A 14,282-nucleotide genomic window follows, 5' to 3' on the forward strand; every position below is an offset into this window, starting at 1 on the left:
GCAGTAATAGGCCTTGGGTTACTGCTGGTAATCCTGCCTTCCCCTTGTAGGGTTAGAGGAGGTCAGAACATGTGGCCTCCTTGTCGTTTTTGCACTCTCACTCATTGATTACTTCTCAGTCTCCTGTCATTCATTAAAAAAAGTATGTATTCTATACCAGGACTTCTCTGAATACTGGAGATTCAGAAGTAAAGAAAACAGGTAAGTTTCTTCCTTCATGGAATTTAAACACATTTGTCTCCTTTACCTCTTCTTGACTTCTACATGTTGGCAAGCCAAGGTTCAGTTCTCAGTTGCTTCCCTTCTCTACCTCAATCTCTCCCCAGGATACCTTATCAATCTATTCAACAAGGGGTCCCTGACCTAGAGGATCCACTCTGGCCCTCCTCTGGCTGTACCCCTATCCACAAGGTGAGCTGACCAAGAGGCCAACAAGGAATGCCTACAGAGTCCATGTGCTCCTCTCAAGGCCCAAGGGGTAGTTTAGACATGTAGGCTGGTGTCCACGAATATCCATATGAGGCCTCCCAAGGTACTGGACAAAAGCAGGGGTGGAAAAAAAGGGGTATGTGTTCAAGGGTTAGGGATTAGCTCTCCTCATGATGCATGTTATGGCTCAGAACTCAGACTACAATATTGTATGATTCCATTTATATGAAATGTACAGAACAGGCAAATCCATAGAGACATAAAGTAGACTAGCAGTTGCCAGAGGGTAAGGGGAAATAGGAAAGGGAAGTAACTTTCTTCTGGGGTAATGAAAATGTTCTAGAATTAGAAATGAAACTTTGCGGAAAAAGTTACTTGGATTGTACATTTTAAAGGAGTGAATTTTATATGTTATATCTCAATTATATATGTGTGTGTGTGTGTGTGTGTGTGTGTATATACATATATATATATCTCAGGAAATAACTTTCAAAACAGTAAAAAAAAAATTTTTTTTAAAGATGAGCCTTGAAGACATTATGCTAAGTAAAAAAAGTCAGACACAAAAGGACAAACATTTCATGATCCCACTTATATGTAAACATCTAGAATAAGCAAATGCAAAGGGACAAAAGGTTACTAGTGGTATGCCAGGGACTGTGAGAGAAGAAAATGGGGAGTTATTGATGAAGGGTCACTGAGTTTCTGTTTGGGGTGATGAAAAACTTTTGGAAATAATGGTGATGGCTGTACCACACAGTAAATGTAATTAGTATCACTGAACCATACATCTAAAAGTGGTTAGAATGGTAAATTCTGTTATACATACTTTTGTAAAATAAAATCTTCTTTAAAAAGAAAAATTCAAGCTACAAAAATTATAAATGCTCTCTTGGGTCAAGGCTCTATAAAAATTTTTTTTTTTTTAAATTAAAACACTAAAATTATATGGAGGCCAATAAGCATTAGAATGTCAAACCATCTTTTTCTGCCCACAATTAAACCATATTTTTATTTTTTTCCTTGAGGAAAAAGAAAATTAAAATTTCACCATAAATACATGCAAAAAATCACAACTTCAATTGCTTTACTTTTAAAGAAAATACAAAACTTCATACCATGGGTAAGAATGTGCTGTAGGATCTGATGGCTGCCTATCTTTCCTGCTTCCTAGTCCCATAACTCACTATGTTCCATCCACAGTAGACCTGAAGAATCTAAAGCAGTGCAGCCTGTTTCCTCCTATGGTAACACACAAGCAAGCCAAGCCAACTCAACATACATAAGCTTTATTAAGCAAAAATAACCTCTCAAGGGGATAGAGAGCAGGCTTACTCCTAAAGGAGGATCAGCCCTGAGCTCTTCTAACTGTTGGCTTTTTATTCTCCTTTAGTAAAGAAGATGGGCTTCCTGGTTCCTGTTGCCACATCTCCCAATGGTGTCCCCCATTACCATTTACGGTTAGCTTTCTGTAATGTCTCCTACTCTAAGGACTAAAATTCAAACTAAACCAAACTCACTGTCATCAAGTTGGTGCTGACTCATAGCAACCCCTCCCTGAGTTTCCAAGCCAATATCTCTACAGAAGTAGATTGCCCAGTCTTCCTTCTGATGAGTGGCTGGTGGGTTTGAACTGCCACCCTTCTGGTTAGCAGTCAAATGCCTTAAACACTACACCACCAGAGCTCCCAAAATTCAAACTACTAACATGCTAATTGGCTACTGGTTGCTATACTTAATGCATAAGTTTCTTCACTGGAAAGTCCCTGACCCAGTTTTCTTACATAATTGACCCAGTTCCCTTCTCAAGCTGGAAAGGCAAAATAGAACCTAGGGCCCATTTCCCTATTCTGCCTGCCTAACATTCCCCCATGAAGGAGAGAAGACCTTGATTCTTCAGGAACAGGGTGCCGATGTCATCACAGCTACTTCTTGCTGAAGAAGGACACCAGTAGACAGAGTCTCCTGATCCCTCCTAGCCTACAGGTTTGGGGCTTGACGCTGCTCCTTCCACAATGGTAGTGGACTGGATTTGAAGGCATGGCTAGCAGCATCCAGAGGTGTAAGGTGAGAGATTTCATGGAGGACTTGCAACTTGATGGCTTCCATTCTGGAGGAAACAAATTTGACTACTAAGTTTAATATGCATAGACCAAACAATAATAATAATGCCGTAAGTGGACCAATGAAGAGAAGCATCCAAGAAAAAGTGGGGAGATGGCACTTATTATTTGAAGGCAGTGTGCTAGTTTTCGAGCCATTTAGCATGTTCTGAAATTTTGGGGAATTCTTAGCTCAACTTCTCCACTAATAGTGATATAGGTGCAACAAGTGGTCCCATGGACAGCACAAACTCCTTCCTCTTCTGCCAGGACAGTGTCCAAGGTGAGCCTGTGATCAAGAACCGTATTTGCTAGGGAGTCAAGGGATTTCTGGATGGCAGTAATGGTTTCAGTTTCTTTGGTTATTGTTTGGACAGTGTGTGAAAGACTAATAATCTGCACATGGGTAAGAGTTATTCCTGTTGCAAGACCACCTGCACTTCCCAGACTGGTAGTTAGTCCCAATGCAACTAAGGCCACACTGGCTCTCTGAGCTTGGTGATAGGGACCGCCTACAGGGGGTGGTGTTATATAATTTGAGGTATGTCTCGCAGAAAGTTAGGGTTCCAAAGGAACACAAAGTATTCACGTGGGTAGGTTTGATGCATTGCAGGGCCCAACTAGAGTTTCCAGACCCCATGCAAATAAACTAAACCCCTTCTGGGTCACACAACAAAGGTGCATCCTTCAGGACTGTGAAAATAAGTTGGTTTTACAGTGGTGGTAAGTCAAGAAACTAAAGACCATGAAGAGTTTTGCCCTTTGTTGGGATCAATATCAGGCAGTGAAAATACTTTCCATAGTCCCTTAGGGGCTCCCATGGAGAAATTAGCCCAGGCAGCAATAAAAGTATAGTAGGGGAATATATGTGACCTTCCCCGGAATTTGGGCAATAGAATTTCTGCAATTGTGAGTTCCAAAGGATCCTGTTCTGGCCCTATAAGTAAAAATGATGTTACAATCAGGGCAGGAAATGTGAAGCTTCATCCCTCTGGTGTAGATGCTTTGCCCTAGGGGCTGATTCCAGCCTTTGCATAGCCAATTACCTGCGCCTTGCCAGGCACAACTCTCAACTGTGTGCTTGTCAGTTTGCCACTGGTAGAGGGAGGGATCCTGGGAAGTGTTGTTGAAGGTAAAAAAAGATGAAGGATCTAAGGAGACAAGTGTCACATAGGTATGACACGGTCCAACTACAATTGCAAAGGTGAGGCTGTAACCAAATACGAGCTGGGTTGAATTGGTCTGGAAGCTTGCTCCAACTTATATGGATTAAGGGTACAGCAGGGATAGTCGCCTCTGTATATTGTACCTTGAGGCTAGCAGGGATAGTGGACAAATTTACTGCTTGAGGCAACACCAAAGACAACAGGCTAGTTACTGATGGTTGCCCTTTGAAACGGCCCCAACAAGAGGAAAGATTTAGGGCCACCATATCCTGGGTTATTTGAACTAGGGTATTTTCCTTCCACCCAGAGTTGCTGGCAAGACTAAAGGATACAGATCTTGGCAGTAAGAAAATAAAGAAGATGGCTAAACTTAAAATTTGAATAGGCCCCATTTGAAATCCCAGCTGAATTATCCTCTCTTAAATTTTGAGTCAATAATTAAACTTTAGGTTTAAACTTAGTAAGTGCAAACCAGGGTAAAGGGCCTACTAAAACAGCAAGGAAACCAAAAGAAAGAGATACGAAGGGATAACATTGACATTCATATTAACTAAGGTTACTTATCTGGGTTTTTCTTTTGGAAAGAACCTTTATATTTTCCATGGGCTCATAAAAATGCTGCAGGATTTCCGTAAGTGCTTCAGGGTTGCCTCCTACAGGTTCAACTTGGGACCTGGGTACCCAGTTTTCCACACCTTTTAGTTTAATTCCATTTTTATGGTCCTGGTTGGCCTGCATAATGGGGCCAAACCTGGTAAAAGAAAAAAAATGGTAAAGAAAATCAGTTTCTCTTTGCCCAGGCTGTCAAAGACCAATGGGGTCTTCAAGGGGATGGACTTTGCTTGTTTCATGGTTGCTGAGGGGAGAGCAAAAGATCTCCAGACCAGGCATTCCCAATCTCCTGAGACCCGGGAGACAAAGGGCATCCCCCTTAATTGCTCTTGTAAGAGAGGTGCCAGCACGACTTGCACAGGACACTCTGCAGTAGTGGCTGGTGGCCCAAGATGCCTTCTCTGAGGGCCCACCGTTTCAGACCCCAGGTACAGACAATGTCCTTCTATAATACCCTCCAGACCTGGTCGGAGACTATGACTTTGGACATCTAAAAGAACATAGGTGCTGCCATGAAAAAGTAGATAGTATTCCACATCTATCCAACAGGGTCCCCATGCCATTCAAAATCCTCAGCCAGAAGTCTTAGCAATTAACCAATTAATACTGTATCTTGTTGAAGAAGTCCTTCCCCAAGAGAAGGACCAGGGCCCCAGGAATTCCTAGAAATTGGCACATGGCCAATTTCCCATCCCAGCTGCAAAGTATGGCTGGGATTTTTCTTCACCTCACAAAATTCCCATCAATGTCCACCAATAGGCAGGAGGAGGACAGGGGTTCTTAAGATCTACTAAGTGGCTCCTCTTATAGTATATATAGTGCCTAACGCACTTGACTGCTAACCAGAAAGCTTGCTGTTCAAACCCACCAGCCTCTCCTGGGAAGGAAGCTTGGGCAATCTACTTCCGTAGTGATACTGCCTCAGAAACTCAAGGAGGGGTTGCTGTGAGTCCAATCTGACCTGATAGCAGTGCCCTTTTTTGTTTTTGTTTTTTACCGATCACATCCAAGACTATCCAGGGCTCCTCGAGTGTTATGTAAATGGCACATGGCACAGAAGCCACCAGACCTGTCAGTCTTTGGCTTCTCCTATGCCACTCCTCGGAAGGAAGGTTGGGCAATCCTACTTCCGTAGTGATACTGCCTCGGAAACCCAAGGAGGGGTCGCTATGAGTCGGGGCTGACTCGACAGCACATAACAACAACAACAACAACAACCAGCAATGGTAGCATAGTGGTTAAGACACTTGACTGCTAACCATAAGGCTGGCGGTTCAAACCCACCAGCCACTCGTGGGAAAGATGGGGTGATCTACTTCCGTAGTGATACTGCCTCAGAAACCCAAGGAAGGGTCACTATGAGTCCTACTTCACGGCACACAACAACAACAATAACACCAGCAATGGGGTACAACCTTCAGGACACTCCCTGGGGAAACGTCAGGCAGTCCTGTACCCAATAGCCAGTCTTACCACATTTGTGGCAAGGCGTTTTCGGGATCAGTGATGCTCCAGCCAGAGCATATGCAGAGAAGCAGAGGCTTCTCTTTTTATCCCTTGAATAATCAGTCTGAAGTGAGCGGGGAACCCTTTGTGCCGACCAAAGGGGCTGCAACCAAGAGTTTGGCCTTTTGGCAGTCCCTCTCACTTACCTCCATGTCCCGGTTGCGGAATGCCGTGACGGCCACTTCCAGTTGAGGACTTTTAACTACCAGTCACCAGGAGGCAAGGAGCTCTGGTCCTGCAGTGCCTAAGACATTTGACTGCCAACCAGAAGGTTGGTGGTTCAAACCCACCAGCCACTACGTGGAAGGAAGACCGGGCAATCTATTTCCGTAAAGATTTACCGCCTTGGAAATCAATGGTCTATTAGTCGGAATTGACTCAATGGCAGTGGTTTGTTTTTTTTTTTCTTTTTGGTTTCGCGGGGAGGCAGTATAGGCAAAATGGAAAACTTTTAACAGCAATCTCGCCTTAGCGGAAACCACCGTTGGAGGACTGTCCACGCCAATTCAAGGAAAAGTATTCTACGTTGCAAAGCGGCAGAAGCTAAGCATCCGCCATATATGTATTTCTTATCTCATCCTCCGCCAGCCAAAGAGAAACGCGTGTCCGCACAAAAATGTGAGCTTGGGGAAAGCCCTGGGCCGGCCGCTTGCTGCCTTGAAGAATCGAAAACAGTGCAGCCTGTTTCCTTCGACCGCGACACACAAGCAAGGACTGCCTAACATTAACTACCACAAAGGGTCAACTCGGCGTGAAGCAGCTGGCCTGATTTGAGGCAAATCCATTACATCTCGCAAGAAGGCAAGCTGGGTGTGCAGCGCAGTGAAGAGCACCTGAGCGACACTTTACCAAGTTCCCCTACAGGCTGGCAAACCCCACGGAGCTCAACGCCCCCTTTAGCAGTACAGCCTGCCGCCAAGCAAACAAACCACAAGGCACATCGAACTCAAGCGAAACCCCGCCTCCCTCAGCGCCAGCGGAATCCGCGACTGCGCCCCAGCGACTTCCACCTTCGCGCCCCTTCACTCCTACTTCCGATTTGCACTTTCGATAGGACCTTAGAATCTAGTATTTCCCTCAGGAACCTTTATATCCTATTAATTTTTCTCCACTCTATTATTGAGGATAAAAATTAAGCTGAGAGAAATTCCAGACAGGTGGGGCGATGGGAAAAATGAAGCAAGTGAGAGGCCTGGCGAAAGTGCGCTGCAGGAGTATCGCTCATTTTCTTCTTGCCAGCCGGAAATCACAAGGAGTGAATGGGTACAGGCGACTGTGGCGCTTCTCTCTCCACTTGACGCTTGGAGACCGTTTGGCCGCCAGTCTCGTCAGCCTTTGGGCCACTAAGTTCATGTGGAGATTCCCAACTGCCCACGCCGTGCTTCGTGGGGTCCGGACGGCGGTGGAGCGGTGCAGCCGGGCCCAGACGGTCACTGAGAAAGCGGCGGGAGCTATGGAGCGCGCGGTAGTGCGCTGCGTGCCCTCGGAACCTAAGCTGAGTTTGTCGTTCGCTCTGGCCGATGGCAGCCACAAGAATATGCAGCGCGACCAAAGTGAGCCACTAGGTCGGGCCCTTAGCCGAATCGCCACCAACGCCCTCAAGGGCCACGCCAAGTCTGTCGCCCCCAAGAAGAGCAGGAAGAACCGGCCGAATGCGAGCGGCAGCTCGGCCTGTGCTGGGCCTGACTCGGCCGCGCCCAGCGAACCGGTGGTGAAGCTGTACTACCGGGAGGAGGCGGTAGCTGAGGACGTGCTCAACATGGATGCCTGGCAGGACGGCGCGGTGCTGCAGATAGGCGACGTCAAGTACAAGGTGGAGCGCAACCCACCCGCCTTCACCGAGTTGCAGTTGCCGCGCTATATTATGGCCGGCTTCCCCGTGTGCCCCAAGCTCAGCCTCGAATTTGGGGATCCCGCCGGCTCCCTCTTCCGTTGGTACAGAGAAGTAAAACCTCCAGCCACTGAGCCTGAGGGTGAGGGCCCCTCGTCGTTTTCTCCTTCCTTAGCCTGTTCTACTTGGACAGAAACGGGTGTGAACGAGCGCGTCTACACCCCGTCCAATGCTGACATTGGGCTACGGCTCAAGCTTCATTGCACCCCAGGCAATGGTCAGCGATTTGGTCCAAGCCGAGAGTTGGAAAGTGTGTGTCCTGTGGAGGCTGGACCCGGTACGTGCACCTTTGACCACCGGCATCTCTACACCAAGAAGGTGACAGACAGCTCTCTCATCCGTACCATCTCCTACAACATCCTGGCCGACACATACGCCCAGACTGAATTCTCCCGAACAGTCTTATACCCATACTGTGCCCCCTACGCCCTGGAACTCGACTATCGCCAGAACCTTATCCAGAAGGAACTCACAGGCTATAACGCCGACCTCATCTGTTTGCAGGAGGTGGACCGCGCAGTGTTTTCAGACAGCTTGGTGCCCGCCCTGGAGGCCTTCGGGCTGGAGGGCGTGTTTCGAATCAAGCAGCATGAAGGCCTGGCAACCTTCTACCGAAAATCCAAGTTCAGCCTCCTTAGCCAACATGACATTTCTTTCCATGAAGCCTTGCAGTCCGACCCAATTCACAAAGAACTGCTAGATAAACTAGTTTTATACCCACCAGCGCAAGAAAGGGTATTTCAGAGATCATCTGTCCTTCAGGTAGCTCCAACCGTTTCTTCGCATACTTGTCCATTTTTAAGGGCCTGGAAGGCAGGGGAGTTTAACTGAGACGAAACAGTCCAGATTTTATTGAAAGGTACTCACCCTTGGGTTTTCACCAAAAAAAAAAAAAAAAAACACCCCACTGCCCAAGAGTCCATTCTGACTCACAGCAGCCCCTCCCTGGGTTTCCCAGACGGTATCTCTACGGAAGTACATTGTCCAGTCTTCCTTCCAAGGAGTGGCTGGTGGGTTTGAACTGCCAACTTTCTGGTTAGCAGTCACATGCCTTAGGCACTATGCCACCAGAGCTCCCTGGATCTTCACAGACTGTCTTTAATTGAGTCATTCAGCAGATATTTATTGAATACCTCCAGTGTGCCAGGAATGCTAAAGGTTATCTTTAACAGGACAAACGGACTTTCATAGTGCTTACGATCTAGTGGGAAAGGCAGATGCTAAATACAAGAGTAATAGTAACAGCTAATATTTTCTGTTTGCAAGCACTGTTATCAACACATTATAAAGTGTTCTAAATGCCTTGGCATGTTTTGGAAGGAAGACGGGGCAATCTACTTTCCTAGAGATAGTGCCTTGGAAACGCAAGGAAGGGTTGCAGTTAAGTTTGGCTTTTTTGGCATGTTTTATGCCTCATAAATAAAATACTTGTACTCCATAAACATTAACTATTCATTATCATTGGCTCATTTAATCGTCACAGTAATCCTGCTATTCCCTTTTTATAGTTGAAATAGTCAAGTTTACTTATCCAAGTTGACACGTGTGGAGCCAGGATCCTGACCCAGTCAGTTATATATGCCATCATCACGGGGCAGACTGTTAACTGCTACTTAGCTTAAGGCTTACACAAATTATGTTAGGTTTTAAAAACATGTTCATTGGTGTATTTACCCAGCATTTTTTGGTGATTGATTTTCTTCATAGTAATAGTGTTGTTGTTGTTGTTATGTGCCATCGAGTCAAACCCGACTCATAGCGACCCCTCCTTGGGTTTCTGAGGCAGTATCACTACGGAAGTAGGATTGCCCAACCTTCCTTCCGACTAGTGGCTGGTGGGTTTGAACCGCCAGCCGTCTGGTTAGCAGGCAAGTGTCTTAGCCACTATGCTACCAGAGCTCCCATAGTAATAGTACCTACCATTTTTTGAGTACCTACTATTTCTTCACCCTCCCATTAGCTCATTTAATTGAATCTACACAACTATCCCCACCCCCCATGAAGTGGATGGCATTGTCTATTTTTACCTATGACGTACACACTGCGTTGGAGTCGGATCCAACTCATAGCGACCCCCGCTTGGGTTTCCGAGGCGATTATCACTACAGAAGTAGATCACCCAATCTTCCTTCCAAGGAGTGGCTGGTGGGTTTGAACCACCAGCCTTCTGGTTAGCAGTCAAATGTCTTAGGCACTATGCTACCAGAGCTCTTGAATGTGTCTTAGAACACTTAAATGACTCTCCCCAAATCACACTGCTATAAATGGTGGAGTAGGTATTTAAACCTAAGTTTGCCTGACTCCAAAGCCTGCTCTTAATCAGGTGAACTGACTCCAACCTTGTTGTTGTTGTGTGCCGTCAAGTCGGCCCCGACTCATAGCGACCCCAACCTTAGTTTTATCTAAAATTTATTCTTTTCAGACTCGCTTTATATTTGGGACTGTTACTAAAACGTTACTATGCTAGTCCTATTCATGTATACGCTGAGGCTCGTGTAACAATATGATTTCATAATTGCTATCTTAGTTTATCAGTATGGGGCAGGTAAGGAATAAAATGTCCGTTCATCATATAGTCTTGAATAAAAAGCATTCAGGATATTTGATAGTAAATAAACTCTTGGCACTTTCTGTTTACTTCAGGTTTCAGTTCTCCAGTCTACAAAGGACTCTTCTAAAAAGATTTGTGTTGCTAATACTCATCTCTATTGGCATCCAAAAGGTAGGGTTTATTGGTTTCAGAATGACCTAAACACTGTAAGGTTGGCAAAACTGTTTTACTCTAATATATATATATATCTTAAATGTTACCCAGATACTGTAGTTTGTAAGTTTTTTTTCCCTTTTTTACTTAAAGACAACTTTTAAAAGTACTTACATTAATGTTTTTCTATATTCATAGGTGGGTACATTCGTCTCATTCAAATGGCAGTAGCCTTGGCTCACATTAGACACATTTCATGTGATCTCTATCCTGGCATACCAGTTATATTTTGCGGGGACTTTAATAGTACACCATCAACAGGAATGTATCATTTTGTCATCAATGGCAGTATTCCAGAAGACCATGAAGACTGGGCTTCCAATGGAGAAGAAGAAAGATGCAACATGTCTCTTACTCATTTCTTCAAACTGAAAAGTGCCTGTGGTGAACCTGCTTACACAAATTATGTCGGTGGCTTTCATGGATGTCTGGATTATATTTTCATTGACTTAAATGCTTTAGAGGTTGAACAGGTGATTCCATTGCCCAGTCATGAAGAAGTTACAACCCACCAGGCCTTGCCTAGTGTTTCACATCCTTCTGATCACATAGCACTTGTATGTGATTTAAAATGGAAATAGATGTGTGTTTAATGGAACTTAATTTTAAGTCTGAAAAGGAAGTTAGTTACTTCAGTGGGAGAATTTAATAAGAAAGCTTATGTATAACCTTCAAAGAGGGAAACTAGACACTAAATTTTTATGCCGTTATTTTCCAGATATCTTCATTATATGACTTTTCATAATGTTTGCATAATATAGTTTCTCTGCCCTTTTTCCCTACATTCAGAGGAAAAAAAATTTATTTATGACTAGCAGGAAGATACTTGAGTTACTGCATACATTTTTGTAAGTGATTTAAGCTAGTAATGAAGGTTTTTTTTAATGTACCACATGAGTGATCCTATAATTTTTCTGTCATAATAAACATTTCAAATTGAATCATGTTTATATAATTATGGGAAAAAGTATACAAAGTAAAGGGAGAGGCCTAAGTTCTGTCAGGGAAGGAATAACATTAGTATCTGCCTCTACCTCGATTTGGTTAGTAGTTTTGTGTACAATTTCACTTTTCAGTTTTAAGCTTTAACAAAGGATTAAAATACACCATAACCAATTGTCATTGCTTCTCATCCTTCATTTTTCAATCAATAGTTTCAGTGTCTTATTCTATATTTAGTTTTTAGTGTGTACTGCAAATGGACAAATTTATATCCTCATTCTTATTGCAGCTCATTTAAATTTTTAGGATGATAGCAACAGTATTCAAAAAACAGCAACATATTCAACTTGATCCCATTGTCTTTAATTACTCCTGCCTATGAAAAATGTTCATACATCAACAGGGTATTTGACCGTATGATATTAGAGATCACAGCACAATACATCATAAGAAACTGTCTACTGACAGGGCTTGAACTTTTGGATGCACAACTGAGCTTCTATGATAAAAATATTTTCAAATTGTCAGTTTTTATAAATAGAAATGGTACTAAGTAGTGGGACTTTTGGGCATCTCTGGGAAAAAACAACTCTTGTTTTTATAGACTTGAGCATTATAGTTTGAGTTGCAGGAAAACATTGTATATATAATTTATATGGTAAAAAGATTTTAAATATGAAGCCAAATGCTTTTTAGAGTTAGAAATTTCAAAAAGTAGTACTGATTAACATCTAGCCTAAAATGTTAACTAAGCTTTACTAACTCAGTTAACACTACACTTTATTTGTAATACTTTAGTTGCTGCTTTTTTTTTGATCTTTAGGATAACCTTAATGTTAGCTCATATTCCCTCATTTATTTTCTAAATTAGGTAATAAAAGCCCACCCACTTCAAGAAAAGCTGTTGATTTTTCCAGTCATTGAAGCCTTTATTGTGCAGTCTTTCATCTCTGTACCCCATACCACAAGAACATTCCTCTTCTGGTAAAAGTAGCTTTCATATTCTGCTCACTATCCATTATATTAGGAGCTCTGGTGGCATAATGCCTAAGGATTTGACTGCTATCCAGAAGGCTGACGGTTCAAACCCACCAGCCACTTCTCGGAAGGAAGGTTGGGCAATCTACTTCTGTAGTGACACTGCCTTGGAAACCCAAGGAGGGGTCACTATGAGTCGGATCTGACTCCACGGCAGCGAGTTTGGTTTTGGTTTGGTATCCATTGTATTGTTAACTCCTCCATGGGAGAAAGATGAGGAAGTCTTCGCCTTGGAAACACTATGGGGCAGTTCTGTTCTGTCCTGTAGGATTGCTATGAGTCGGAATCAACTGGATGGCAGTGGGTTTGATTTTTGGTTAGTGTAGTTTGTTTGAGGAAGAGGGTTTTATCTGCACTTCAGACCAAACCGTGAAGTCCTTACAGAACTTTAAGGGAAAACATTAAGGTGGCAATTTCTTGGGATCTTTAGAAAAAGCCGTAATGGATGGAAAATTGATGCTACCAAATTGTGCCTTCCTAAATAATGTTTTTGGGAGCATGTTAACATTCGTTGACAAATATAAAAATGATAGATTAAAGCCAGAATCTTTTTTTTTGGCAAAATTTTTGTTTTGGTCTGCCTTCAAACAAGTTCATAGGATTGTTTCATAACTTATGAGAAAACCAGCAAAAATTGGGAAACATTTTGAAAAAAAATTATGACATAATTGCTTATGCCCATGAGAAAAGGATACAAATCCTGTTTTGACACCATGGCTAAGCTAGATTGAACTTTGGTCAGAAAAACTCTAAGCACTTAACCAACATTCCATGTCCTGAATTTTGATATTTGCTAATAACTAAATGGTACCAGATTATATGCTGGCAGTTCAGAATACTAGATTATAAAATTTTCTTGTGTTCCCTATCTTAGGACTCTATTTGTTCTACTGGAGATTCGAAGATAGGGAACACAAGAAAATTGTATAAGTAGCATATCAAAATTTCCTTGTGCTCATGAATTAGAGTGTTATTCAGAGATGTTTAAAGTATTTAAAGCCATCTTTGTGATTAAATTTTTTATTACATTGGGTTTTTTCTTTTTAGTACATTTAGTTTTAATAAAATAGGGGAAGTCTAGCAACTCTTTCCGTGGTGAACTCCATTCTGTGATGTCATAAGTTTTTACTCTAGGAATTAACATTCCAGAAATCTATGATTGATTATAAATTGCTAAGAATATGTAAATATTCTTAAAATATTTACAGAAGTAGATTGTCCAGTCTTCCTTCCACGGAGTGGCTGATGGGTTTGAGCCGCCCATCCTTCTGGTTAGCAGTCAAATGCCTTAGGTACTATGCCACCAGAGCTCCTTAAGAATATAGAATATGTTATTCTGTTAAAGTGAACTTTTCTGCAGTTATTACTTGTACACTGCAAACTTGTGTATACTGATAGTTTATAATTCATTAACAAATCATTTCTGGCTATAACATATTTGTAAAAATTAAATACTAACATCAGTGTAAAATTTCCAAGAATTCATTGGGGGTTGACTATTCTGAGAGAACTGAGGTATGACCTCATCAAAATGTGCTGGTCTTAGTCTGGGGATAGATCTCTGTGGAGCATAATACAAAAGAGAGAGGGTCCATACACCACTGGAAGATTTCCCTATTGGAAAATGACACATTTAGATCTCATTCTCTAACAATGAAGTATGGGTAGATGTTCTCTAAAAACAAATATGGGCAAATCTAAAAGCCATATATGATGAAAGATAAATGTCTGCACTATTAGTTTATCACAAAACCCGTATGAAAATGTAATAAGGAAAATCCTATGAAAAATTACGGCCAATACTAAATTATTTTATAAACATAATTCTAAAA

The 14,282-nt window shown here is 42.6% G+C and overlaps 1 protein-coding gene across 1 annotated transcript; it reads left to right on the top strand.

The window, feature by feature from the left end:
* Positions 1 to 7,166: 7,166 nt before the first annotated feature.
* Positions 7,167 to 11,051, top strand: PDE12 (phosphodiesterase 12). Its single transcript, XM_007937265.2, has 3 exons — positions 7,167 to 8,468; positions 10,350 to 10,428; positions 10,609 to 11,051. Exons 1-3 carry the CDS (start codon positions 7,167 to 7,169, stop codon positions 11,049 to 11,051), a joined length of 1,824 nt encoding a protein of 607 aa, XP_007935456.1.
* The last annotated feature ends 3,231 nt before the right edge of the window (positions 11,052 to 14,282 follow it).

This window comes from Orycteropus afer, unplaced genomic scaffold, assembly GCF_000298275.1.
Source record: "Orycteropus afer afer isolate SDZICR_OR568_19922 unplaced genomic scaffold, OryAfe1.0 scaffold00041, whole genome shotgun sequence".
Lineage (NCBI taxonomy): Eukaryota > Metazoa > Chordata > Mammalia > Tubulidentata > Orycteropodidae > Orycteropus > Orycteropus afer.

What these genes read in the sequence shown, in the direction of transcription:
- PDE12 (XM_007937265.2), top strand. Translation starts at nt 7,167, where the DNA reads ATGTGGAGATTCCCAACTGCCCACGCCGTGCTTCGTGGGGTCCGGACG. An exon ending in AGAGATCATCTGTCCTTCAG is followed by an intron (nt 8,469 to 10,349) that starts GTAGCTCCAACC and finishes TGTTTACTTCAG; the next exon opens with GTTTCAGTTCTCCAGTCTAC. An exon ending in TCTCTATTGGCATCCAAAAG is followed by an intron (nt 10,429 to 10,608) that starts GTAGGGTTTATT and finishes CTATATTCATAG; the next exon opens with GTGGGTACATTCGTCTCATT.